This window comes from Melitaea cinxia, chromosome 28 (genome assembly GCF_905220565.1).
Source record: "Melitaea cinxia chromosome 28, ilMelCinx1.1, whole genome shotgun sequence".
In the NCBI taxonomy this organism is placed as follows: Eukaryota; Metazoa; Arthropoda; class Insecta; order Lepidoptera; family Nymphalidae; genus Melitaea; species Melitaea cinxia.
This window is the reverse complement of record NC_059421.1, coordinates 6,946,867-6,973,091: the sequence shown is the minus strand read 5'-3', so window position 1 is coordinate 6,973,091 and position 26,225 is coordinate 6,946,867. Positions and strand designations below refer to the sequence as shown.

Genomic DNA, 26,225 nt, shown 5'->3' with positions numbered 1-26,225 from the left:
TGAAAAATTTATTTCTAAAATCAAAACAATTATAAATGCCAATGTTGAAGTTATAAAAAGTAATGAGCTACATTCTTTTGTAGTATTACTAAAAAGATGAGTTATAGAACGAAGATTTGCTTGATTAGAAAAATGTAGAAGATTATGAAAAAATTGTAAAAGAAAACTAAATACTAGTTTACAAATTTAATGGTTGTTCTTTCATTTATTTCAATTTCATTAAAAAGATTTTAAGCAGGTTCCAATAGATTACCTGTGATTAGAGTTGTTATTTGATCAAAAAACTGATTTGGACCATTAATGGTTGCTCATTCTCGACCAACAGTTATTAGTTTACCTTTATTAACAGTAAAAACAATGGGTAAAACTTTAAATGCTCTTTCTTTAAATACAAATATCTGCCTCAAGATGAAGCGTCAGCGCCAGAACATTTTTTTGCTTTTAAAAAACTTATAGTTATTTATTATGAGATTTTTTTATTTATTTTCATAATAACAGAAAAAGTAATGACTTTTTTTGGACTATACTCTTATCTCAAAAGTTATTAGCCTAATATATAGAATTATATTTTCTGTGTCAACTTAGTAAGGCTTTATTTTTATATTCAACGCTTGTTGTATCTCAATATAAATCAGAATTACACTCCCAGGAGAACGACATTAATTCAGAAATATCACGTAAATAGCGTCTCCGAAATGTTTGTAATGTAGACTCACAAAGTAACAGGGCACAAAAACTACAGACTCAACAGAAATATTTCTACAAAAAATCTTAAGTTAATTTTGACAAACAAAATGATATAAGTAGTAAAATATAAAGGTAAAGAAGCAAACTGAAATTAGAATTCATAGATTCATAGTTATCTGCTTTTTACACGAATAATACGTATATACTTATATGTATGTATTTCAAAAACCATATAGCGAGCTTTACGTTAAATTAAAAATTCAAATTTTATCTATTTAAGGTTACTATTTATATGTATAAAAATTTCGTGTCACGATGTATGTGGGCGATAAACTCCGAAACTAGTGAACTCATTTTATCAAATTTGTAAGCATCTGTTATTTGGTCCACGATTGGGAGATACGGTAGTTTTTATCTCAATTGGACGCGGTAGGTGCCACTGCTATCGGTATGTAAGTAATCAAATTTGGTAGCTGTTTTCCAGACAGGACAACGTCTTGCCGGGTCCGCTAGTAAAGTGTATAAAGTATCAACATTTTACACTAAGAATGTAATTTTTTGGTAATAACAATTATATAAGATATATAACACATCAATATTAAGAATAAACTTACGTTTACAATTTAAAAAAACTGTAAAATAAATATACACACTGACATAAATAGAAAAATAAATTAAATCACATATAAATTTGGTAATAAAAACTTAATCACTAACGGAACACCTAGTGTATTACAAACACTAAATCTTGCTACTAATTAAAACTGTTTTGAAGTATAAAAATGAAATCTCTATATATCAGACGATCTGAAGTGGCCATCCCTACATATTTAAGAATTGTCGACCTTTTTACATTTACCGTACATACATCCTTTTACATATGTTATAGGAACTCATGCATGACAGTTCGCAAAGTCACGGATGGATAATGTGTAATTATTTCTCGTAAGAAATTTTGAGATCCATGATATGTGTAATACGTACCATATGAGAAATAGAGAGAGCGTATAATGTTATGAAGAAATACGAGTATCTTAGCAAGAAGTACCTTATCGTTACAGGAGCTCACAGCCAAATAATACTGGTCTCGAGTATTGTATATATGTTCTATTCTTGTATTGAATAAATTAAACAGAGTTACTGGGAAAGGTGAGTGGTAGATGGTCTTACCTTCCTTCACGCACCTGGTATCGCAAGTGTCCATACGCTATGGTAGCTACTTATAATAAGTCCGGGCATATTGAGCCGACAGTCCCCATGGAGGAGAAGTCTGACGTTTTCGCCGTGGCCAGCCTATCGCTGGAGGGATCTTGTTGCCTGCAGATCGGATCAGATGCCGAAATACGGTACTGCCTACCCGGGCGTCCTAGATATCACCCGTAAATGGGTTCCCCTGCGGTATCAAAATAAGGGCATATTCTGGTTGGCTACTTTAATAGTAGAAAAAAACATAAGCTTGATTTTCTATACGACAATTTTAAAAGTTTTTTTTTAAGTATATATTTCTTGCCACCGAGGCTCTCGTAAAAAAACAATATCGTATAATTTTATACGCTATTTTACGAACCGTTCGCTAAATAAGTAACAACTTAAACTCAATTACGCTAATAAGCTTTCGTACCCTGTTCTTGAGACGTCTGAGGATATTTTTTCTGTCTCCCTGTAGTTTATTATCCGTCACTTTGTTGATTAAAGTTATATATCCGTATTATAAAAAGCTAAGTTAGCAAATCAGGTACGCTTAAAATATATTATCGTTCAATTTTTTTTTATATAACAGTTATTTTATATATCTAAAATTATCTCTATCGAAAGATTCTACAACTTCTGTTTAACGCAAAGGCTAAAAATAAGAGGTTTTATAGTATATTTTAATGGCAGTAAATATTATTTTTTATTTATTTGTTTTATAAGTGCGACAAATTTAAAAACAAAAGTTCGAAAAGTAATATTTGTTTCGCTAGGATTGAGAGTATATTGAATGTAGTTCTTAGACGTGTATATTAGCAAATTTACAGTCGAGCATTGTAGTAGCACTGAGTATTTGTGTATGAGGAAACGTCCTTGCCCAACAGTGGTACATTTTAGCTATATGTATATTTAAACTGCTTGATTTTTCGAAAACTATTTAAACATATCATTAAACTGTGTTAGCTTTTTTTAGCGCTTAAGGAACCACATAACAACCGCTCTGGTGTAGTCACGTGAGTGTAAAACACCAGTTTGCGAATTCAATTCCCGCTCTAGATGGATATTTGTATTTGAACAAATATTTCTTTCCGGTTTTGGATGTCTGTCCTTGTAGGTCTCCCACCACCGTGCTTCTGAGAGTACGTTGAGCCCTCTGTTCCGATTGTTATCATAAATAACTGATAGCGATCTTTACTCATAGTAACATACATTGAGAAAGAGGAGATAGTAGTCCTACATTAAGAAAGAGGCCTATGCCCAACAGTGGGATGACATTGAGAAAGAGGCCTATGCCCAACAGTGAGATGTTAATGGCTGAATGCAAGAAATCACATTAAATAATGCAAACTCTTTATACGAAGCTTATTATAACTTCAATGAAATGGTTAGTAAAATAAAATGTTTTTAAAACAAAAAGTTATTTCAATAAATAATAAATACAATAACAACATAGCGCGCAGTGATACACGATAAGAATTATTTATTGTGGAACAAATTGTGCCAGCCGACTCTTTCTATCGACAAAATACAGTCTGTTCTAAGTTATATAAAAATAAAAATGTCTAAAACGTCTCGCCGAGAATGTAGGAACTCCATAACTTCTTGTAGCGAACCAAGCAATATCCTGGGGAAGCTTGCGTGTGGGAAATCACATACTGTATTGTTGAAATTCTCGAAAGAATGGTATCTAGAAAATACAATTTAATATATTATTATGATATGATATAATCTATACATATAATAAAATGGTAGGAAAGTCAAAACTGTACATTGAATATTTTTTTTAAAGAATACTTGGGGTGTGATCTACAATCAATACCGAAGCCAAAAATATAGTTTTTAGAATTTTTGTCTGTTTGTCTGTTTGTCTATATGTATCTACGGGATAAACTCAAAAAGTACTGCATGAATTTACTTCAAATTTAGCACGAATATTATTAAGAAGTCGGGTCAACATATAGGCTTCAAATTATCACGCTATCACCTACGGGGAACGAGTAGTGGACCTTTATTTCCTCAACGCATTCTGTAACAACGTGTAATCTAACGACGCATATTTTAATGTTGTTGTTATTATGTTAATAACCACGCTATATAAGCTAGCTTCACACTATAAAAATCACGCAGTATAAGTAACTAATCCGATAAACATAATCAAATGAATATAAGTAGACAAGAGAATTTTAAAGCAGCGCCATCTATGAGATTTTTCTGTAGATATGAAACGTAAAGAAGAAATGGGTAAATGAATGTCATTTTAAAAGGTATAATCGTAGGTATTTTTGGTGCTGTATAGCGTTCACGCAGACGACGTCGCGGGCAGCAGCTAGTATAACATATAGCTATTCTATTTGTACCATAATTTTATGCTAATTATATTACTAATATGGAAAGTCCTTATGTTATTTTTAGAGAAAGACTAAAGCTTAATATAGTATGCGTTTCATAATCTTGATTGTATTTTTGAATATCAATTCAGACTATAACATCACTTCACTGCTGGGCCACCTTCTCCATGTATAAGAAGGGTTGGATCTCATCGGATCTTAACCCACCACGCTGCTCCATTGCGAGTTCGTCGATATATTCTCTACTTTGAGTAACGATTACTATCAAGTGTATATGATAACAACCGTGACTGACAGCCTAACTTGCTCGCTGAGGCACGGTGGAAAGATTCACAAGAACAGTAACTCAAACCGGAAATAAATATATATACGAATACAAATATCTATCCCGAGCGGGAACCGAACTCAGAAACCGCCGGTGTTTAGGCGCGTAAATTCTATACACGCCAATACACCAGAGCGTTTGTATTCTCATTTATAGGGTATTTTAAATAAAATAAAATTAAAAAAATATATTTGAAAATATTATCTTAAAAAAGTTATTACATGATATAATTACACGTATATATTTAAAGTTATAACAATACATGTTTAAAATACGTCCGTAGCACTCGTAGCGCTACGCCGTAGCAAACTGTTCTTTTTATATGTCCAATAAAAAGTGTGTATTTTTTCAAACAGCCGTTAACCTAGTTTTAAAATTTTATCTTTATAATCCGTTCGTAAAACTGTGACCAGGTCGTGTCTGTATATGAATAATATAGAAGATCATTGTGGACTCAAAGACACTTGTTTTAATGTTCTTCTTACAATGCTTTCGTTGGTTCTAGTTAGTAGATTAGAAACATTTTTATTACTAATATAAATATTTATCATGAGTAGGGATCAAACCGCTAGCACAACAGCCAATGAATGCTACTCCAATCCGTCGTCGTAAGTGTATAGAGTAAATTAAAATTAACCATTGTTGTCTATGCTTTGGGTTTCTCTCAAAGATAGGATTAGAAATGAGACTATCCGCAAGAAAACGAAAGTAACCGACATAGCCCACAGAATCAGCAAGTTATAGTGGCAGTGGGCTGGTCATCTGTGTCGCAGGACCGATGGTCGTTAGAGCAGACGGATCCTGGAGTGGAGACCGCGTCTTGGCAAACGCAGTGTGGGACGTCCTCCGTCCGGCCCATTGGACCGACGATCTACATAAGATTGCCGGTGTAGGCTGGATGAGGATTACGGAAAATCGGGATGTCTGGCGCGAACTTGGGGAGGCCTATGTCGAGCAGTGGACTGCAATACGCTGAAATGAAGGTACATGATAAAAATATCCGACGATAAACTGTGATCAAACCTACGACCACTACGGCATGACAATTGTGACTAGTGCGCCAAACATCTAAGCAAATCTGAGCCAGAGTCCATATTGACTTTTGTTTCTTAATCTGTGGGTATTTTTTTATTTATTTTTTATTATTACGTCATTTCTAAGATGTAGTATTATTTTTTCATTTTAAATCATTTTAATGGCCAATAAAGAGGTTATCTTTTTTTTTACTTTTTACCATTTGTAAAATAGACGGAACCCCTATAATGAAGTTACTCAAAACTAAATTAAAAACTAGTTAATTAGTGTTATTAATACTATTTCTTATACTAAAAATTAAATTGAAAAAGATACTAGGTAAACTATGAAAATAAGTCTAGCATCAAATTACTAAAATAGACAAGAACTTTCCCGATTTTCTTATTATGACTTCTCTTTAGCTTAAAATAATATATATTTTACATAATTTGTAAATTAATATACGTCGAGCTTAGAACGTAAAATCCTTAGTTAAGCTCCGGGCTATTTTCCTTTATCCGTTATTCTAGTAAAATGTTATTGTATTGTATTATATTTCTAGTAAAATGTTAAATATCAAATTACGCTCGAAACTTGTTTACAAACAATCGATCTATCAGTTCGAAAGAGGCTTTATATTTTGTTATTATTTCGTCTATAAGTGCGATAACTAATACAAAAGAGGAAAAGAAAACATTTTATGATAATATTTATTTCGCCATAAGGTGATTAGCTTGCTATATTACGAGTATAACACTAAGTACGTTACAGGCTTATAATGTACTCAGTGTATATTAGTGAACTCAGTGAATATACGTCTTAAAGCTTAAGTCGTGCGAGCCTTTGAGTTTTCTGACGATGAGTTAATGAATGAAAATGAAAATGATGAAATTGAAGGATAATTCAAATCATTCTCTCTTTGTGCGTGTCTCCGACTGCATATTATCTACGACGTTGCATAAAGTTTCGAAGGACTACCGTATTAATATATTTTAAATGTACAGCACAAAATGTTTGCTATTGTTTCTATTTATTTCGCTCACTTTGTGTGCATATTGAATTTTTATCTTGTTCCAGCTTTTTCAGATGATTTTCTATTAGTTGTTCTTCACGCAGGCGGTTTTTTTTAATGTGTATTGTATGTTTTTCCAGAGCCCCGACACAGAAATAAAACCTAGTAAGGGTCGTAAAGTGTGATTAAATGTGAGTGACTTGCTTAACTTTTAAATCCATTTAATTTTCTTTTATTTTTTTTCATGAAATATGATTCTATATTATACCCTCTCCAAAGAAAGAGAAATAGAAAAACATGTACTTTTATATCTATCAATATCCCTGGAAGAGGTACTTACTAATTCCTTTCCTCTTTGTTCTTGTTCTTTTTAATGTTCTTTTTAAAAAAAAATCTTCGACGTAAATTCTTGCATCACACACAATATTATTTTGTTTTAATATAATTTATTAAAACCTTTTTTATTAATATTTATGTTACTTAAATTCATAATAGCTGTCAATTTATTTATTTAATTACACACAATCTAACACACTGTTATTGTAATTAAAGTGCTGTTTGTCTTTATGTGCTTTAAGCAATATTTTTGAAATTCTTAGATAACAATATTTCTTTATTGGAACTAAAAAAAAATCTTTACGTTCGAGTTTTGAATAACTTTCCTGTGACCTTCCTTTATACATATTTTAAAATGCAGCAGCAGAATTCGCTGTTACTTAACTTTTGAATTTTTCATAACGAACTATTCTTGAAAACTTGGCTTTCAACAGAAATGTAGCTTTTTTTTTTGAATATATTTAAACATTTGCGGGACTTAAGGAAAAAATTTAAAATTAAATCAATAATGCGTTCAATAAATTGTTCAACTTGTTCAAGTGTAGTAAAGTTGAAAATGATCTATTGTTATGTTTTTGTACGTATGTGCTCCGTGTGTCTGTACAGCAGGAGATGATCAGAGAAATATGGTCCATAAAGGATATTAATTAATAATAATTCTTATGTAACAAAATATTACAATAAAGTTTTACTAAAGGCAAATTATCTTTGCGAGACTTATAATAAAAACGCTAAAACTACATCAGAAGCTATATATTCAATAAATTGGTCAACTGTTACAATAATAATAATAATAATACTCTTTATTGTACACCATTAAAAGAAACAACAAAAAAAACATTAAATGAAAGATATACAAAGGCAGTCTTATCGCTGAGAGAACGATCTCTTCCAGACAACCTTTGGGTATGGGACACGAAATAGAAACTGCAGTTAGGAAATAAACAAATAATTGGTGTGCGAATTAGGGTATTTGAATAAAGTACAAATAGATAATATATAATAATAAATATACATAATACATATGTAAAATAAATATATATTATATCATACAAAGACGATATAGGCAATTATGACTTGTTTAGTGACAAATACTGTAGTTTAAGTAGTAGAGGTTGCAAAGATACATGTGTATATATGTTGCAATTTATATTCTTATAATTACGTATATTCTGTGTGTGTCTTCTAAAATTTCCATCCTCATAAGAGCAATATGGGCCGCTAGAAATATAATCTTATGTAACAAAATTTTCAATGCAAAAATTAAAGTAACTAAAGACAAATTGGTAAAAAAAACATTGCTAACTAAACAAGCATTATGTTGAACTTTAAACATCTCCCTAATGCACGGTAGAAAGCGTTAAAAACCTGAATGAAACTTAATGTAACCTAAACTGTTAGTGATAAACACGTCAGGAATGGTACTAACAGTACAAATTTAAACGAACATTTTATTGTACAGCTCAATAAATATGTAGGGTACTTACACAGCACACAGTACTAAGAAAAGTTACTTCTTTGCTGTTACTTTTCAAGGTGGTAGATAAAGATAAGTCTGTATTGCCTTAAGTCTGCCTTTTGTGCAACGTATTTTGTATACTTGTTTGTGTCCTAAAGTTATATAAACACATAAGATTAAATGAAACTTGCATACGTGTGGAAAACTTTTAGAAAAGATTTGCACATTTAAAATTTACACTTATCTCAGATAAGTGTGTACAAACAGACTAAATGGATTCTAATTTTACTTTAAGAAGTGGAAACATGCAATTTAGACTGTAATTTCATTAAAAATGATATTTTAAAATCCATTGCCGATATATGTATAAAGAGAAACACGAATAGTACAAATTTTATCGGTTAATTATCTTATTTAATTGAGTTGTGCCGTTTGCAAGTTACGGAAAATTATAACATGAAGTCCTTATGTATTGTTAATTTTAACTAACCCATTGGCGCAGTTTATAGTGAGTGCTTTCTGCCTCAGGGGTTGTGTGTTCGATTCCAACTTCGAGTCTGGGTGTAATATTATATGTATTATTTATATGTATATTTATCGAAAAAAAATATGTAGCTGTACCAGTCGGCTGTTACCTATAACACAAGCATTAAATTGCTTAATTTAGGAACAGATGACCGTGTGTGTATGTTGTAAATATTTCTATTTATTTCATTAATATTTATGTTTACTCCTTAATAAACGATATAATCGTGGTATGAAATATTAGGAGTAGAAAAATCATGTAAAACAACTAACGACAGCGCTCAGTGACCGATACGAAAAAACATCATCATCTGATGATGTTTTTGAAAATGATTTTCAGTCTATTACAGTCCATATATATATAAAGTTTTTTCATGTATATATTCGTATATATATGAAAAAACAGGCGTTAATTAATTCTAATACATTTTGATTTCAATTTGATTCATTTAAATCGAGAAATTTAATTTTTATAAATCGTTAATAGTTTTTAAGCAGTAAACTCTAACCCTAACTCCGAGCTGTCACATAAAGTTTTTCTATAGATTTACATTAAAAGACTTATTTGAATATTCTTTATCGATTTTACAGTGAGATTTTTGTTAGTAATTCTGAGTCTACTTTTTATTTGCTTATATGTAAAACAATTTAATGATTTTGGCACTTAATTTTTGAGCCGAGTCCGGTTATTTTTGTGATATGTCACTTTATGTCTACGTTACGAACGATTCAGATAGGTTATTTGCGTGATATTTTTAAATTAATGTCATCCTCCTGGGAGTGTAATTCTGATTTATATTACGATGTAACAAGCGTTGAATTTACAAATAAAGCCTACTAAGTTGACACAGAGAAATTGATACCTATAAGATTAAAAACTTTTAGAATAAGAGTTAAACCATATTATATCTACGTACAGATGAACACATTATTTTTGTTGCTCATAAAAAAATATTATAAGTGTTTAACGTTCCAAAAAAAATTGTAGTATAAAAAAAGTATAGTATAGAATTAGCCTTCAACTTATCAACAGCAATAGCTGGACCAATCGGGTTTATTTATACGTATTCATGCAAATATTTTTTCTAGTCTAGAATTATGTTCTTTTGGGTCTTCGTCGTACAGCTAGTAAAACCACGTTTATTATCATAAACATTGAGGTCTAACACTTCTTGATTGAATAATGGATTGATTGACTGATTTAATGATTGATAAGTTTTATGGCCTTCAGCTCCAATTTAAAAAAAGGCTCCAGCAGACAAAGTTTATGTGTAAGTCACATTAATGTGTAATTAATGTTTTAATTTCTTGTTTCAGGTGATCCCAGCGATGTTCCACACAGCTAGCATATGGCTGACCCTGGCGCTTGCTGTACAGAGATACATCTACGTTTGTCACGCACCCGTTGCAAGAACATGGTAAATATACTTATACCACTTCATCATCATTGAGGTACGGAACAGCAGAAAATACCCTACTGAAAATATGGACCAACACGACTGGGGAAGTACCACAACCCTACAGAAAATCACAGCTAAGTGTTCCTGCTCACGAGTATCGTTGCGTTAATGTAATAAGTAAGGTGACCAGAGCTCGTGGGGGGGGGGGTCTGAGGTAGGTTCGATGACGGTCTTGCGATGCTTTTGGTATTGCAGGCATATCTATAGGATACGGTAATCGCTTACCTGTTAAATTATGGTCTTGCCTTGTTACAAAATTACCGATTTACTGATAGAAAAACAACTGACAATCGTCTATTCATTAACGAGCTGAATAACTTCAATTTGGTTTAACAATGCAGGAATAGGAGTAAACTGCTATTCACAGTCAAGATATCAATTAACCAGACAAATAAGTAACTTATATAAATTTTATTTTAATATTTTATCTTCGGGTCTAAGTGAATTGCGCAATATTATTTATGTGAAAGAATTCCCAAAACATTTTCATCGAATACTTTCAGACCTATAATAAAGTACAACTTTTTTAAGTCTCCTTGGAAGTATTTATCATTAGGTCATCCAGTCAGTCTTGACGTTTTAAGAAAGGCTTAACCTTTTCAAGAAGTATTTTTGAACGAAAATATTAAGACAAACGTCATTCATGAGAAAAATATCATACCATAATTGTGTTTGCTCGCAAACGAAAAAAACCGACTTCAATTACATCGACAAATAATACAACGTAAGTAGATGAAAAAAAATAAACAAACGCACTAGTTGTCACTACGATTTTCGAGGGCTTCCCTCCATCATCAGATCCTTGTTTACCTATCATGGTACCACACTTGGGATATCTACTTTCCAACAAAAAAATTTTTTATCAAAATCGGTTCATAAACGACGAAGTTATCCCCGAATATACATAATATACTACCGTATATATACGGTCATATATACGGTTGAATTGAGTAACCTCCTACTTTTTTGAAATTGGTTAAATAACCCCCTCCTTTTTTTGAAGTCGATTAAAAAAACCATCTATCTTTATATTGTTTAATGAATTTAGATAATTCTTGTGTAAATCGGTTTAAACTAGATAAACCCAATCAAACCAACTAAATCTTACATTTAACATTCCTATTAATATTACCGCTTTATGTTAGACAATACTGTTCACAATTTACGACCACTCCGCGCTGATCATATGTCAATTAATTCTAGGAATGCACTACGAATTCTTGACATGACTGTTTGTATGTAGCATCATATATGACTTAGTTATAGAAGTGATTTATCTCAATCCACTGTACATATGTTAAGATCGCGCGTACATCAATTTGGAATTGCTAACATCATTTCAAAGTCAAGATATTAATTTGTCGTGATAAACGTTTCAACTGATGTCATGCGTTGCAAAATTGGTTTCAGCCTATTTTAAGGCCATAAGTACCTCTAACTACGATGCGGCGTACTGTTCTTAACACATCATTTTTAAGCGACTTCAAAAAAAGGAGAGTCTCAATTCGACTGTATTTTTATATTTATTATTATTCAACATAAATTTAATCGAGATTTATTTTTAACTAGTGTTAGATACTTAAACTGAGCGGTACACGTCAATCAAACAAGCTAGTTAGTTGCACACTGATTTATTGACAGCTGATCCTTATACTTATAGTGCGCGGTAAGCGCATACACAACATCTCTCCCTCTTATAGCTAGGATAATATAAAGAAAAATATTGTTTACTTAAATCTAACTAAAACTTTAAGTCGGTGTTGAAAAGACCGGACTTATTGCCTGACGCCTGGAACGGGCGGTACAGATAGGTGTTACCGGCTCGTTGGTCGCTTCCTCCGATGCTGACGACTCTTGACATGGTTCCACCGGAGGCTCTCCTCCACATTCTGGATGAGCGATAGCTTCGGAGTATGAAATTCCTATAATAATTCGTAAGTCTCAAAAACGACTGTAATTGTGACACGCTCTCCGGCTTAGTAGCTTGTAATATAGCATTTACTTTTTCAGGTGATGTCCTAATCCCGTTTTTGTCTACTATGTGGCCAAGATATGAAATTTCATCTTTAAAAAAATCACATTTACTTTTTTGAACTGTCAGCCCAGCGTCATCCAATCGCTGAAGCACGGTGATTAAACGCTGTCTGTGCTGGTCGTCATCATTGGCAGTTATTAATATGTCATCTAATAGGAAAATGATACCGTCTATTCCGGCGAGCAAGCACTCCATTGCTCTTTGAAAAATGGCTGGTGCGCTTGCCAGCCCAAAAACCAAACGAGTGAAATTAAAAAGACCGCGATGTGTATTAATGCATGTGAGGTTTTGCGACTCCTCGCATAGCCTAAGCTGATTGTATGCCATAGACAAGTCAATTTTACTAAACTTAATGCCCCCATACAGCTTAGATAATAAGTCATTTACAGTAGGCAAGGGGTACTGATCTATTATTAACTGTTTGTTAATTGTAACCGAGTAATCGGCGCATAAACGGATACTACCGTCTTTTTTCAACACCGGTACCACAGGCGATGCGTACTCCGAGTGTTCCACCGGTTTTAAAATACCTAACCCTAATAGTCGATCTAGTTCTTTATTTATTTTTTCTTTTAATGCATAAGGCACCGGTCTAGCTTTAAGAAATATTGGCTTTACATCTGGCTTCAAATGCAATTTAATTGTATATTTATTAAACGACCCGAGACTATCAGAAAAAACCTTAGGAAACATTTTAAATAAATCTTCCGCAACATTAAAATCACTTCCTTTAAGCGCATGCGTGTAAACAGCGTGCACAGGTGCGCTCGAGTGCGTCATCACTAACTCGAGGTCGAATTCCCGTATGAAATCGCGCCCGAGCAGCGATGGACCGTCATATCGTACGACAAACACAGACAAGACTCGCGTGCGCTCTTTATACGATATTGGCAACAAAACCACGCCCACAGTTTCAATGTTTCCGCCGTTATAGTTAAACATTTTTTTATTGGTGACTGACAACGGTAATCGTTTGAAATACAACACATATGTTTTGTAGGAAATAACGCTTACAGCTGATCCACTATCTATTTCAAACTCTAAAACCAGCCCACCGATCCGAACGCTTTCTGTCATCGGCCTGCCCGTCACACATCGAATATTGTATAAGCACTCACCGTCGTCTCCGTCATCCACAGTACCTTCCCCGACGTACTTCACCTTCGCGTCGTTAGGACACATTTTATACAAATGACCTTTGTTGTTACACTTTTTACACTTGTAACTTTTATAGCGACACTGGTTAGATTTATGATTAGTAAACCCGCACACACTACACTTTTCCTTCTTGGAGATGTTGAACACGCCATCCGGAACCATCACGGCGCTGCCACACGCACTCGGCGCCGCCAACGACGACGCCCGGCGCGCACAGCACACGCTTTCTGCCAAATCTATGGCTTTCGCCAAGGTCAGCTCCCGCTGATCCTGGGCAAACAACTTGTCCCTCTCGTGTCCCGCTGCCATGCCCATGATAAACCTATCTAGCAAGGCCTCTTCCAAATTCTTGAAAGCACAGTGTGCGGCTAACCCCCTTAACCGGGCCGCCCACTGAGTGTGGCTTTCACCTGTGCGCTGAGTTGCGGAGTAGAAAATGGATTTCTCCGCAAACCCGAACCTTTTCGGTGTAAAATGCTCGTCGAGGAGTGTAGTTATTTCATCGTAACGCAATTCTTCCACCTTACGAGGTAGCGCCAGGTCACTAACTAGGTTAAAACTCGCTTCACTTAACGCACTTAACAAAATGGCCCGTCTCTTGATAGTTAATTTGTCATTTTCGTTATTTATCTCGTTCGCTATAAACCATTGGTTTATGCGGCATTTGTAGCTTCTCCACTCTTGTGTTAGGTGATCGAAAGTGGAAAGAACACCAAATACTCCTCCAGTGGCCATTTTCAACGCCTACGTAAGTTCGTTCGTCGCCACGTGTTAGATACTTAAACTGAGCGGTACACGTCAATCAAACAAGCTAGTTAGTTGCACACTGATTTATTGACAGCTGATCCTTATACTTATAGTGCGCGGTAAGCGCATACACAACCTGTGCCCGCGACTTCCTCCGTGTGGAATTTAACAAAAAAGTTATTGTTCAGTTCGCTGAGTTATAAAATAAATTAATTTCTAAAATTAAAGTAGCCTTAATTACTCCTTATTACGTCTGCTATCTGCCAGTGAAAGTCCCGTCAAAACTGGTACAGTCGTATCAGAGATTAATAATCATTATTATTTTTATTACATTTAGATCATGCATTTCATCATTCGACGAATTTATTCGCTAATCTGTATTTGATGTACCTATATTGTCTAGTATTTGTTATCTTATATATAAAACTCTCGTGTCACAGTGTTAGTTAACATAGTTCTCCGAAACGGCTGGACCGATTTTTATGAAGTTTCGTGTACATATCGGGTAAATCTGAGAATCGGTCAACATCTATTTTTCATACCCCTAAGTTATAAGGGGGGGGGGGGATTAAGCGGGCTAAAACATATATGGCAAAAGAACGTTTGCGGGGTCAGCTAGTACAAATCTATATATAGCTAGTGTATATACATATATATACAAATAGTATGCATAGGTAATAAGTTTCAAATATCACTAAAATAAAACAAAATTATGATGCTAAAACCAAAAGTCTCTTTATTTTAATTTTTTTTAAAGGCGACTATATCCTATTGTAATATCGAGATGCAAAAGAGGAAGAATGAGACAGTTTTATCTGTATTGAACTTCTATACAACGTACTGTACTTTTAATGTAATTCGTAACTTGATATTAATATATATTTGTTTTTTGAACGGTTGTTGAAATTAATACAAGTAAAACCACGCGGTGCACCGCTAGAATGAAATAAATATATATATATATACTGCCCAAGTCAAACGTGCGTATAAAAGTTTTACTTCAATATAATGGAAAGGTAGTTAAATCACTTAGAAATTGCTATCGAAGTATTACCTGCGCATCCAAGCGCGAGGACTACTTCACAGGGTCTAGTCGCTTGATTTCACAAGTGTGGTCAGTGCTTTTCGCATCAATAGACAATATTGTCCCTTTTTCACTTGTTAAAGGCGATAATTTTTTGCGTCAACAATAATTTCTATCCCATTTAAGCCAAAATGTATTGAATTTATATTCAATACATTTTGGTCATAATTATTAATTTTAAAAAAGTGTGTGTGTGTCAGCTCCGACGCACGACTGGAGTTTACTCCTTTAGATCGACTGTCTAAATAGGCACAAAAAAGGCTTACTAGTCTAAGAAAAAGATTAATACCATATCAAATGGTAAATAAACGAACCGTACTTACGTTACGAGAAATGTAACGAGGTCATTCGTTCAGTAGATTTGACTCCTCATATTTTTTTTCATACCGGGGGCATTATTTGAAAATCGATTCTTAAGGGGCTACACTACCTCAGCTCAAATTCAGATTTCACCCGTACTAAATACACATGAGAATTGAGAGCGCATGGTTGTTCATCGCGCGAATTATATGTATTTTCTCCCCACAAACATTATCAATAGTTATTTTTTAAAAAGCGCAACATATAAAATGTTCTTCATACTTATTTCAATTACCATGCTTAATCTCAAGTCCATAACTTCTATATTTACTGAGATATTAAGGTTTTAATACAAAAATAGAGGTAACTTTGCGATTTTTTTTTTATCGAGAAAAATTTATGGAATTGTGTTTTCGAAACATATGAAAGACAGTTCATGTCCTGAACTTTACCATACATAAATTTCAAACTTAAATATTCGGTAGTTTGGAAGATATGGACATCCTGCCGAGTCGAAAATAAGCAATTTGAGGTAGCATACACTCTTAAGAAGTAAACTCTAATAAATAATAACAAATATAGTCAACAGACACACATGATCGTCTGGTCCTAATATAAGCAACTTAATGCTTAAATTTTAGGTAACAGACATCTGTCTATGACGACGTGTTATCACAACGGTCTCAGCGCCGGATTGCGGCTGTTGCGCTAGCGGTTGCGGGTTCGATTTCCACACGTGGCGTACATGGTCAAAGCATTTGTGCTTGTGTATTGTGTATATTTCCTGATAAGACAAAATACAACACAGTATTCTAAGACACAGAAGTAAATCCAAGCGGGGTCGATAGGTGTATGGCGTTTATTATTATTTATGATACAGATTATTTATTTATTTTCTAATTAATGTACATAAAAATTATAAATAAGTATAAAATCCAGACTCAGGGCTGGAGTTGAATCCAACACTCTCTTAAAATAAAGCAGGTCACTGCAAACTGCGCCAACGGGCTAGTCTCATTTCTTCATGTTATAATAAAAGGGCTTAAATTTTTCAAAAATTGGCAACACTGCGAACGCTGTGATTACCGCTGAGTATCCTGATTTATAAAATGATAGCCAATAAATATTACAAATTGTAAGTACCGTAGAATCAAAACTATTTTTAAAGAGTTATGCTATCATTAAATACTGCTTTACTTCTATGATTTGTACTACCATGTTTTAAAGCCTATAATTTTACCCAATAAACATACGCTAGTGCTTACTAACGTTAAAAAAATTTTGCAAATCATCTTGCTTCCAAGATTTCCTCGTTCAAACCAACAAATAAACAAATTATACATCTTCAAATGTATCTGCAACAAAATTCTATTTATATAAAATTACAGGAATACGTTCGACCTCAACGAAACGCGAAATAAAAATTATTTATATAGGAAAACCATTTATAAACATGGACGGTCACGCTGTAATTCAAGTTTAACGACTAACCGTGTTTTCGATCACGTTAAATGCGTTAGCGGTCGTCGGAATTAGCTCAATCGTACAAATGCGATTTTTATCCTTATTACTCGACAGCTCATAACAGGAGTATTCGGCTTTCAAAATATGTATTTTAAATTATTTTTAGTTAATTTTGTACTATAATATGTCATAATAAATAAAACCAGCAACTTTGCTACACTGATCAAGATATATCTTAACAATTACATAGAGGGATTGGCGCTTTATGACAGAGCTCGTAATAGGTGAGCGATAGCATCGTGCGATTGCTATCGTATTGTTATTTGTAAACGATAACGAACCTTGCGATTATGCGACATCAAGTGAGCAATGTGGGAACTTAAAATTATAGTATATTTTTTTTAATGAAAAACCTTAGATATATTTAATTTTATGAACTTACTAATACACCAGTTGCGTCTTTGCTTTTTCCTCCCCGCGATTCATAATATACACAATAATGTATCCGGGTAAATAGATCCGTATAACAAGCATGTGAGGATTCGAATGATACAGATCCGGGTAACAAGCATCAAGTGTCAAAAATCTATACCCAGTGAAGATAAATCCGTGTAACAAGCATTTGCATAATCCGATTTTTAAAGCCACACGGTTAAGCTTTCATTGCATCAGAAAACTAAGAGATAGTAAAAACCGAATCAAATTATAAGAGTATTGTTGTAAATAAGTTCTAAATATTAAAAATGAAATACAGAGCAATTAACAAAGAAGTTCATTAGCATGGAGCCAAAGTTTGTAAATTACGATGCAGATCAAAGAAAAATTTATTATAACTCGTTGAAATCAAAGGTTTATTAATTTTGTTTAGTCTGGAATCTTTTGAAATGCAGCTTTTAAATGTTTTAAAGATTTCAAGTTCAAATAACGATAATCTAAATTTGAAGTATACCACCATATGTATGTATGTATGTATACTTATCCGCAACTGTAATGCTGAAAATGTACATGGGTGTCGGTAGCCATTTAACATCAGGTGGTTCTTAACAATGATAAAAAAAACTTTCACCTAAAATATTGACATAAGCTGCTTACCAGCAGAAAAGACGTGTGTATACACAAAAGTTAAAAAGTAAAAATTATAGTTAAAATAAGCGGACCTAGGTTTTTCTCCGATCCCCGACATAGGAAAAAACCTACAATATACAAGCACAAATGTCCAGACCAGTTGCGTTAACATGTCGTAAATCGGATATGTATTTTATTTTTGTACTTAAACCGTTCATTGTGAGAAGTCATTCGAGTGAATATAGTTTCACATTTAGTGGAAGACTTAAAATAACATTATTCTCATAGTAAGTTATACTGTATTTTTACTGTTCAAGTCATTCATGACAAGTCGAATGTGTATGAAGTTCTTTTTATTTATCTTGCTGAATTAGATTTGTATATAGCTTTGTGCTTTTTTATGTTAATTTTTGAAAGTGAGGAAAAAAGAAAGGATCCAATTTTATAACACGCTTAAATATTCCCGAAACACAATAAATCTTGCGACTACAAGGCTCGACGGTTTTACCTTATTCTTTTATTCTACTACTGACAAACAAGCATACAGTTTGTCTGATAGTGAGCGAACACACATATCAATAAATTAACCGTCACGATACAGCCTGTAACATCCTACTGGTGATATGATGAGCATAGGCCTCTTTCTTCGTGCAGGAGAATGGTCGAAGCTTAATCCGCTACGCTGCTCCATTGCAGGTTGGAATCAATTGTTGTTGGCAACAAATTGCAAACACATAATAAAAAAAAATTTAAAAACGATTTTTAAGTTTTCTAGGAAGTTCTTAGGTAAGAGGCGGTAAAGGTATAAGTAACAAAATCTAATAAAATTGGATTAAAAGTTTTGGATTTGCCGGAATTACATTGAATCTAGGTTATTAAATTGGGCTCGATGATAAATTTTACAATTTTAATAATTAAAAATATGTAATAGCGTTAGATTTTACAAATACACTGAAAAACAAATACTACCTAAATCACGACAATATGTTATTCGGAAAAAAGTATATGCTTCTCGTCTTTCTAACAAGCGAAGATGGATTCATCGTATTTCCTTAAATTGTCGGCGTTTGAAGTGCGAAAGAAAAAATGAGCGTTTCTGAGATGGATTCGAGTTTCTTTAAATTCACTTGGAGAGCTTTACGCAATAAAATGCTATTATATGTCTTGCGAAGACGTCTGTACTTATCTTGCTTATCTTGAAAATGGTTTGTCGTAACGTATTTCTTACATAAGCAATTATGTAAAGTAAATATTACTAATAAACTATAAGTCACATACATGTTTCTTATTAATAATAATAATAGCAGTAATTTGAATATTCAAGCACATGATTTTTTAACAACATTCATAATATTACGACTTCATAAAGTAACTTATATTCATTATTTTTACTACCTTGATCATAAAAATATTTAAACAAATACATTGTACTATTTACTAGCTCGTTGGCGCAGTTCCCTGCTTTTAGGTCCGCGGGCTGTGGTCTGGGTGTAATATTTGTATTTATATATTTATATATGTATCTATTATTTCTATGTATATTTATTTTAAGAAATTTTGATATATCAGCCGGCTGTTACCCATAAGCATTAAGTTGCTTACCAGAAGAACAGACTGTTCTGTATGTGAATGTTATACTTATAAGATATTTATTTACTATTTATTTATAATTATTATTATTATATTAACAAAATATTAAAGTTGAGTAACAGTAATCCACCGCACTATTACTACTATTTATATATATTTATTCCCGACCATACTCCCGACCCATATTGACGCCGCGTTGGCGTAACGGTCACAGCCATGGATTGTACCTGTTGCGCTGGCGGTTTCGGGTTCGATCACCGCACATGACAAACATTTGTATTGGCCATACAGGTGTTTGCCGTGGTTTGCGTGTTTGTGCAGTGCTTGTGAGTCTCCCCACCGTGCCGCAGAGAGCACGTTAAGCCGTCGGTCCCGGTTGTTATCATGTACACCTGATAGCGATCGTTACTCATAGTTACTCATATCCGCCAACCCGTATTGGAGCAGCGTGGTGGATTAAGCTCTGATCCTTCTCCTACATGGGAAAAGAGGCATAGGCCCAGTAGTGGGATACTACAGGCTGAAGCTTATATATATTTACTACGCCTATGCTAAGCTCATATTAAGATGTCTGAGACATCACACAAAGTCCCCTGAAACAAAGGAGCAACTGAACCTTTCCTCGCAATTATACCTATATTAATTATACTATCCAAATTTCAGGTGTACAATGCCCAGAGTGAAAAAATGTCTCATATACATCGGAATAGCTGCCTTCCTCCACCAGCTGCCGCGGTTCTTCGATCACCAGTACGTGCCACACGTGACAGTATGGCGTGGACATTTCGAAGAAGTTTGCAGGGTAATATTTTTGTTATTTTATTTTTATATGACCATTTTTATTAGTCCGTTAGTCCGTTGTGATATTCGGTTTCCTTACTTGTGGATAAAGTTTATCCTGCAAATAAGTTACAAATAATAATCTAAGCAACAGAAGGTAAAACAGGTCATTAAGGTCTTTTCTCCATAAGTAATAAATTACAATTTACGATTAACGTTTGCGAATAGAATACAATGAAATTACGTTGATGCAAGCCATAAAGGCTTATTTTACATCCTGCTGGTAGGTAGTTAAGTGTATTTTTAACTTATATGCAGGATAAACTACATCCACAACCAGTTGAAAAGATCCTAAAAATTTTAATTTAAAATACCATCGTTTGAAAGATAACTATAACTTTTCATTATTTATCGTTGTGTCCATTTGTTATAAGTATTGGCACCTTATGTCCACTTTCCTGCGAACCGTCAAAGAAGGATAACTATAACATTTCGCATTGACTTTTGAAGCAAAATAAAAATTAATTATTAAAAAAACAAGCTTTGCTATTTAGTATGAATTGTATTCAGTATTGTGTTTCTACTTTCATAAATTACAGATATTTTTTTTATTAATATAATAGTTTATCATTAATAAATAAGTACCTTTGCGGTGAGTTCAGATGCTACCTGAGTTGAGTTTAAGTATACGTTATAGCTCTTCACTCTCACATACACGTGTGACTCTGACTTAATTTTTTTTTCACTTTAATATGGCGTCCAAAATCCGAAATTTTGAATTTATGTTTTTTATGTACCCAGTGTAACTTGGGCCATTAAAACAAATCTAACGAGACCTTAAACGTTAAAATCCTTCAAGCCGTCTAGGTTACAGTAGAAAACATATAAATCTTCTATCATCATGAAATCTATGTATGTATATACATACACTCCAAAAACATTACCGTCCTTTTATCTTCCTAATATCGAGTTATTATTACATTAATTCTTTAAACAAATATATCGATACAACATTGATGTTATTTTTATTTTTAACCGACTTCCAAAAAAGGAGGAGGTTCTCAATTCGACTGTATTTTTTTTTTTTTTTTTTTTATGTATATTACATCAGAACTTTTGACCAGGTCGACCGATTTCGACAAATTTTGTTTTAATCGAAAGGTGGTGTGTGCCAATTGGTCCCATTTAAATTTATTTGAGATCTAACAACTGCTTTTCGAGTTATATCTAATAATGCGTTTTTACTTGACGCTTTTTTCGTCGACCTACGTTGTATTATACCGCATAACTTTGTACTGGATGTACCGATTTTGATAATTCTTTTTTTGTTGAAAAGGGGATATCCCTAGTTTAGTACCGTGATAAGGAAACCAGGATCTGATGATGGGATCCCAGAGAAATCGAGGGAAAGTCTCGAAAATCCGTAATAACTTTTTACTGGGTGTACCGATTTTGATAATTTTTAATTTAATCGAAAGCTGAGGTTTATCATGTGGTCACATATAAATTTTATCGAGATCTGATAACTACTTTTTGAGTAATCTTTGATAACGCGTAATTGCTTGACTATTTTTTCGTCGATCTACGTTGTATTACTTGTCGATATAATTGAAGTCGGTTTTTTTTTTCGTTTGCGAGCAAACACAATTATATTATTTTATTATTATTTTTTATATTTATTTATTGAGTTTGATTTGCATGTTTAAGTTATTAATTAAATATCAAAAAACTAAAAATTAATAAATGTTACAGTAATAATAGAATAATAGCAATATTTAATAACAGATCGTAACTACATAACAAAAACAGAACTCACAATGAGTTTATTTGTAGATTCATAAGGATTCTCTAAGACTGTCAAACCGATTTTGAAAATTCTTTGACGAGTAAAGCCATGTTGTTCCCGATGTTGCTGCAGGCGATAATACACTCCAGTGATAATTCAGATAAACTATTTTACATTGACGCCGCGTTGACGCAGCGGTTACAGCCATGGATTGTACCAGTTGCGCTGGCGGTTGCGGGTTCGATCCCCGCACATGACTAACATTTGTATTGGCGATACAGGTGTTTGCCGTGGTCTGGGTGTTTGTGCAGTCCTTGTGGGTCTCCCCACCGTGCCTCGACGAGCACGTTAAGCCGTCGGTCCCGGTTGTTATCATGTACACCTGATAGCGATCGTTACTCATAGTAGGGAATATATCCGCCAACCCGCATTGGAGCAGCGTGTTGGATTGGGCTCTGATCCTTCTCCTACATGGAGAAAGAGGCCTATGCCCAGTAATGGGATATTACAGCCTGAAGCGAATTTTACATTTGTAAAATAAGCTGAAAGAAAAAGTTAAAACGTTACGTTAATAAACGATAATTTACAAAAATGTTAGTCTTCAGTAAATCTCGAAAAATTCTGTAATTATATTCTTCTTCTTCTCTTTCTGTTACGTAAACACGAATATGGAATCTTGTATCATAAATTTGTGTAAGTTTTTAAAGTCAATGTTAAGCATGGCATAATTATCATTATGAATTATGGAAAAAGGTTCTTGATCATTGTACGAAAATAAACTTCACCTTAAGTAGTTTGTTGTATTGGCATAGTTTACGAGATGTTAATATAAGCGCTACACCCTCAACGGCCCCCGTAACATTTTCTACAGAGTCATAAGTCCTGTTACACACATAATACACAAACAAACGTATAGACCACGACAAGCGTACGGTCAACCAGATAGTAAGCGAATACCGTAACCTACACACGCTACAACACAAAACGCCGACCTTAGCCCCTTACAGTCCCCAGGATCTCGGGCTCCCTTACTCACACAGGAACACAACACTAATAGAATTATTTTATTTAGATGCGATCTTCTGTAGACTGTGGTACTTCTAAATGGCCTGTAAAAATGCTACTGATGAGTGCAGATCAAACGCAAAAGCAACAGCCAGTAGTGTAATATTTATTTATTCTATTTATACTCTTTATTGTACACATCTTGGAGTTTGTGTTAAACTTTAAACAAATTATAATTTTATATTTTCGTTTGTTTCAGGTACAAATGGCGCCATGGGTTACAACGGTCTCACTCGACGCCTATTTCATAACATATTTCGCGTTCCGTGTACTATTCGTACATTTAATACCATGCACATCATTAGTCGTACTAAACGTCCTACTCTTCAGAGCGATGAGAACCGCACAAATTAATCGACAGAAATTATTCAAGGAAAACCGTAAATCCGAATGCAAGCGTCTCAGAGACTCGAACTGCACAACGCTAATGCTTATCGTTGTCGTAACAGTCTTCCTAATGGTCGAAATACCGGTAGCGGTCGTTACTGTACTACACATAATTTCTAGTACCCTAGTAGAAATATTGGATTATAATATCGCTAATATACTTATATTGATAACTAATTTCTTTATTATTGTATCCTATCCTATCAATTTTGCGATATACTGTGGCATGTCACGGCAATTTCGTGAGACTTTTAAAGAATTGTTCATAAGAGGCGCTGTGACTAGCAGAAATGGTGGGTCGAGTAGATATTCCCTTGTAAACGGTCCTCGGACGTGTACTAACGAAACAGTTCTTTAAAATGTATATAAAATGTATATTAATTGTTTGTCGATTGTAGACATATCAATTTTATTTTGACAGAAAATTTAGCGCGAATTATTTTATTTTATTTTATTATCTGTGTTCTCGCTTGTAGGTTACTTGATGTTTTTATATAATGGCAATGTATGAAGTAATTAATAAATTATATTAAAAGTATATTTCATATGTATTGTAAGTTAACAATAGATACTTTTTCGTGACTGTACGGTTACCATATCATTAAAAATCGGTATAAAAATTTGTTATCTGTGTATTTTAGTCATAATAAATGATATGCTAATCGCAGAGCCCTTTAAATGGTGAGCCCCCATTTAGGAAAAGTATCGATGTAAATAAAAAATATATAATCTGTAAGTTCGATTTTTTTAATATGTATTCTGTAAAAAGGATTTAATGTTGTAAATAAATTTGTATGAATTTTAAGAGTCTAATATGTTTTTAGATATAAATTTAGAAAATATAAATATATTATATTAAAATATATAGTCTATAATATGTTGTAGGTGAAAGCTTTTTGTGTTACAAATACTGCGGTGAACGTAGACTTAAGTAATATAACAGAACTAAACTTTTGTATGTTGTTTTATGGACCATAGCGAATTGAAATCTGTTGTACAGGAATGATTACTATAATAAAAGATGTGAAACAATTATTTGTTTATTATTTTACGGCGTACGTATATAAGAACTTTTTAGATTAGGATTATATCAAACCCCAGGAACTCAAGTCACCTTACGCACTACATGCACACAACACTGCTCGAAAGCAGTATTATTTAGCTGTGATCTTCTAAAAGGTCGAGGTTCTGCCCCAGTCGGGCTGCTCCAGATTTTAAGCAGGATATTTTCTACTGCGCCCCTACCTCCATGAAATCTAATCTACACTTATTAAATGAATCTATATGAAATAGCTGACCTAGCGATCTTTGTATAGCTATTTCGTTTTTAAAGTAAGAATTCTGTACGCACGCTTGACTTGATTAGTAATATGGTGAATGCGTGACGAGAGCGTTACTAAAAGTGTGATCTTGCAAGACGAGCAGAAGTTGATAAGTTAATGAAGATAGAAAGAGAAAGATGTAGGTTTCGTAAGTAGTATTTTTTAAGGTATGTTCGGGAATAACTTCGTCGTTTTTTGAACCGATTTTGATAATTCTTTTTTTGTTGGAAAGGAGTTATCCCAAGTGTGGTACAATGATAAGGAAACCAGGATCTGATGATAGAATCCCAGAGAAATCGAGGGAAGCCCTCTAAAATCGTTGTGACGACTAGTGCGTTTGTTGTTTTCGTATACCTACTTACATTGTATTACTTGTCGATGTAATTGAAGTCGGTTTTTTCGTTTGCGAGCAAACACAATTATTTAGTTTTGATTTATACTGAGCCTTTTTAATATAAAACCAATACCTACCTACATACTAATACCTACATACCCACTACTAGTATTGATACTCTCTAGAAACTCTTATAAAATAAATTGGTATTTATTTACCACTCTCCAAGCTGCACAGTTGTGGATTGAAAAATATTTTTGATAATATTTCTAGCAAGACTAAAGATGGTTATCAGATGTCTATGACAGCAACCGCAACTAAATGTTCTTCGTGCTAACGGAGCATGGTGAGAAGGTCCATAAACACAAATACCCGACTACATATTTGCACAAAAATGTAAAAAATAACTAAAAATACCCACACCCAGGTACTAATAATAAACAAGAATATATATGCATGTTTGTCAAATACATGATAGTGTGTGTAATATATTTTTTTATTGATTTTATGTATTTTTATACATAGTTTAAAAAAAATAGCATTCTGCACTCCTTCTCTATATAAACTATAAGTGAACGAAATTTCATACTTTTCTGTCCGCGTAAGTTTCTTAAAAAGGGGTACCTACAAAGTTTTTGCTTCACATATTAATATATAGATTTACAGCATATTTTGTAAGTAAACATCTACCGTCTGCTATTAGCTTTTATTAAATAAACAGGAATTAAGTACAACTCTCATTGTTCCATTA

At 33.4% G+C, this 26,225-nt stretch overlaps 1 protein-coding gene across 1 annotated transcript in view; it reads left to right on the top strand.

The window, feature by feature from the left end:
* The window catches only part of LOC123667455 (sex peptide receptor-like), a 42,405-nt gene extending 18,169 nt beyond the window's left edge, over positions 1–24,236 (top strand). The window contains exons 3-5 of the mRNA XM_045601350.1: positions 10,215–10,315; positions 20,464–20,602; positions 23,631–24,236. Of these exons, the coding sequence (XP_045457306.1) occupies positions 10,215–10,315; positions 20,464–20,602; positions 23,631–24,176 (786 nt within the window). The 3' untranslated portion in view covers positions 24,177–24,236. The remainder of the gene's footprint in view (positions 1–10,214; positions 10,316–20,463; positions 20,603–23,630) is intronic.
* Positions 24,237–26,225: the final 1,989 nt, after the last annotated feature.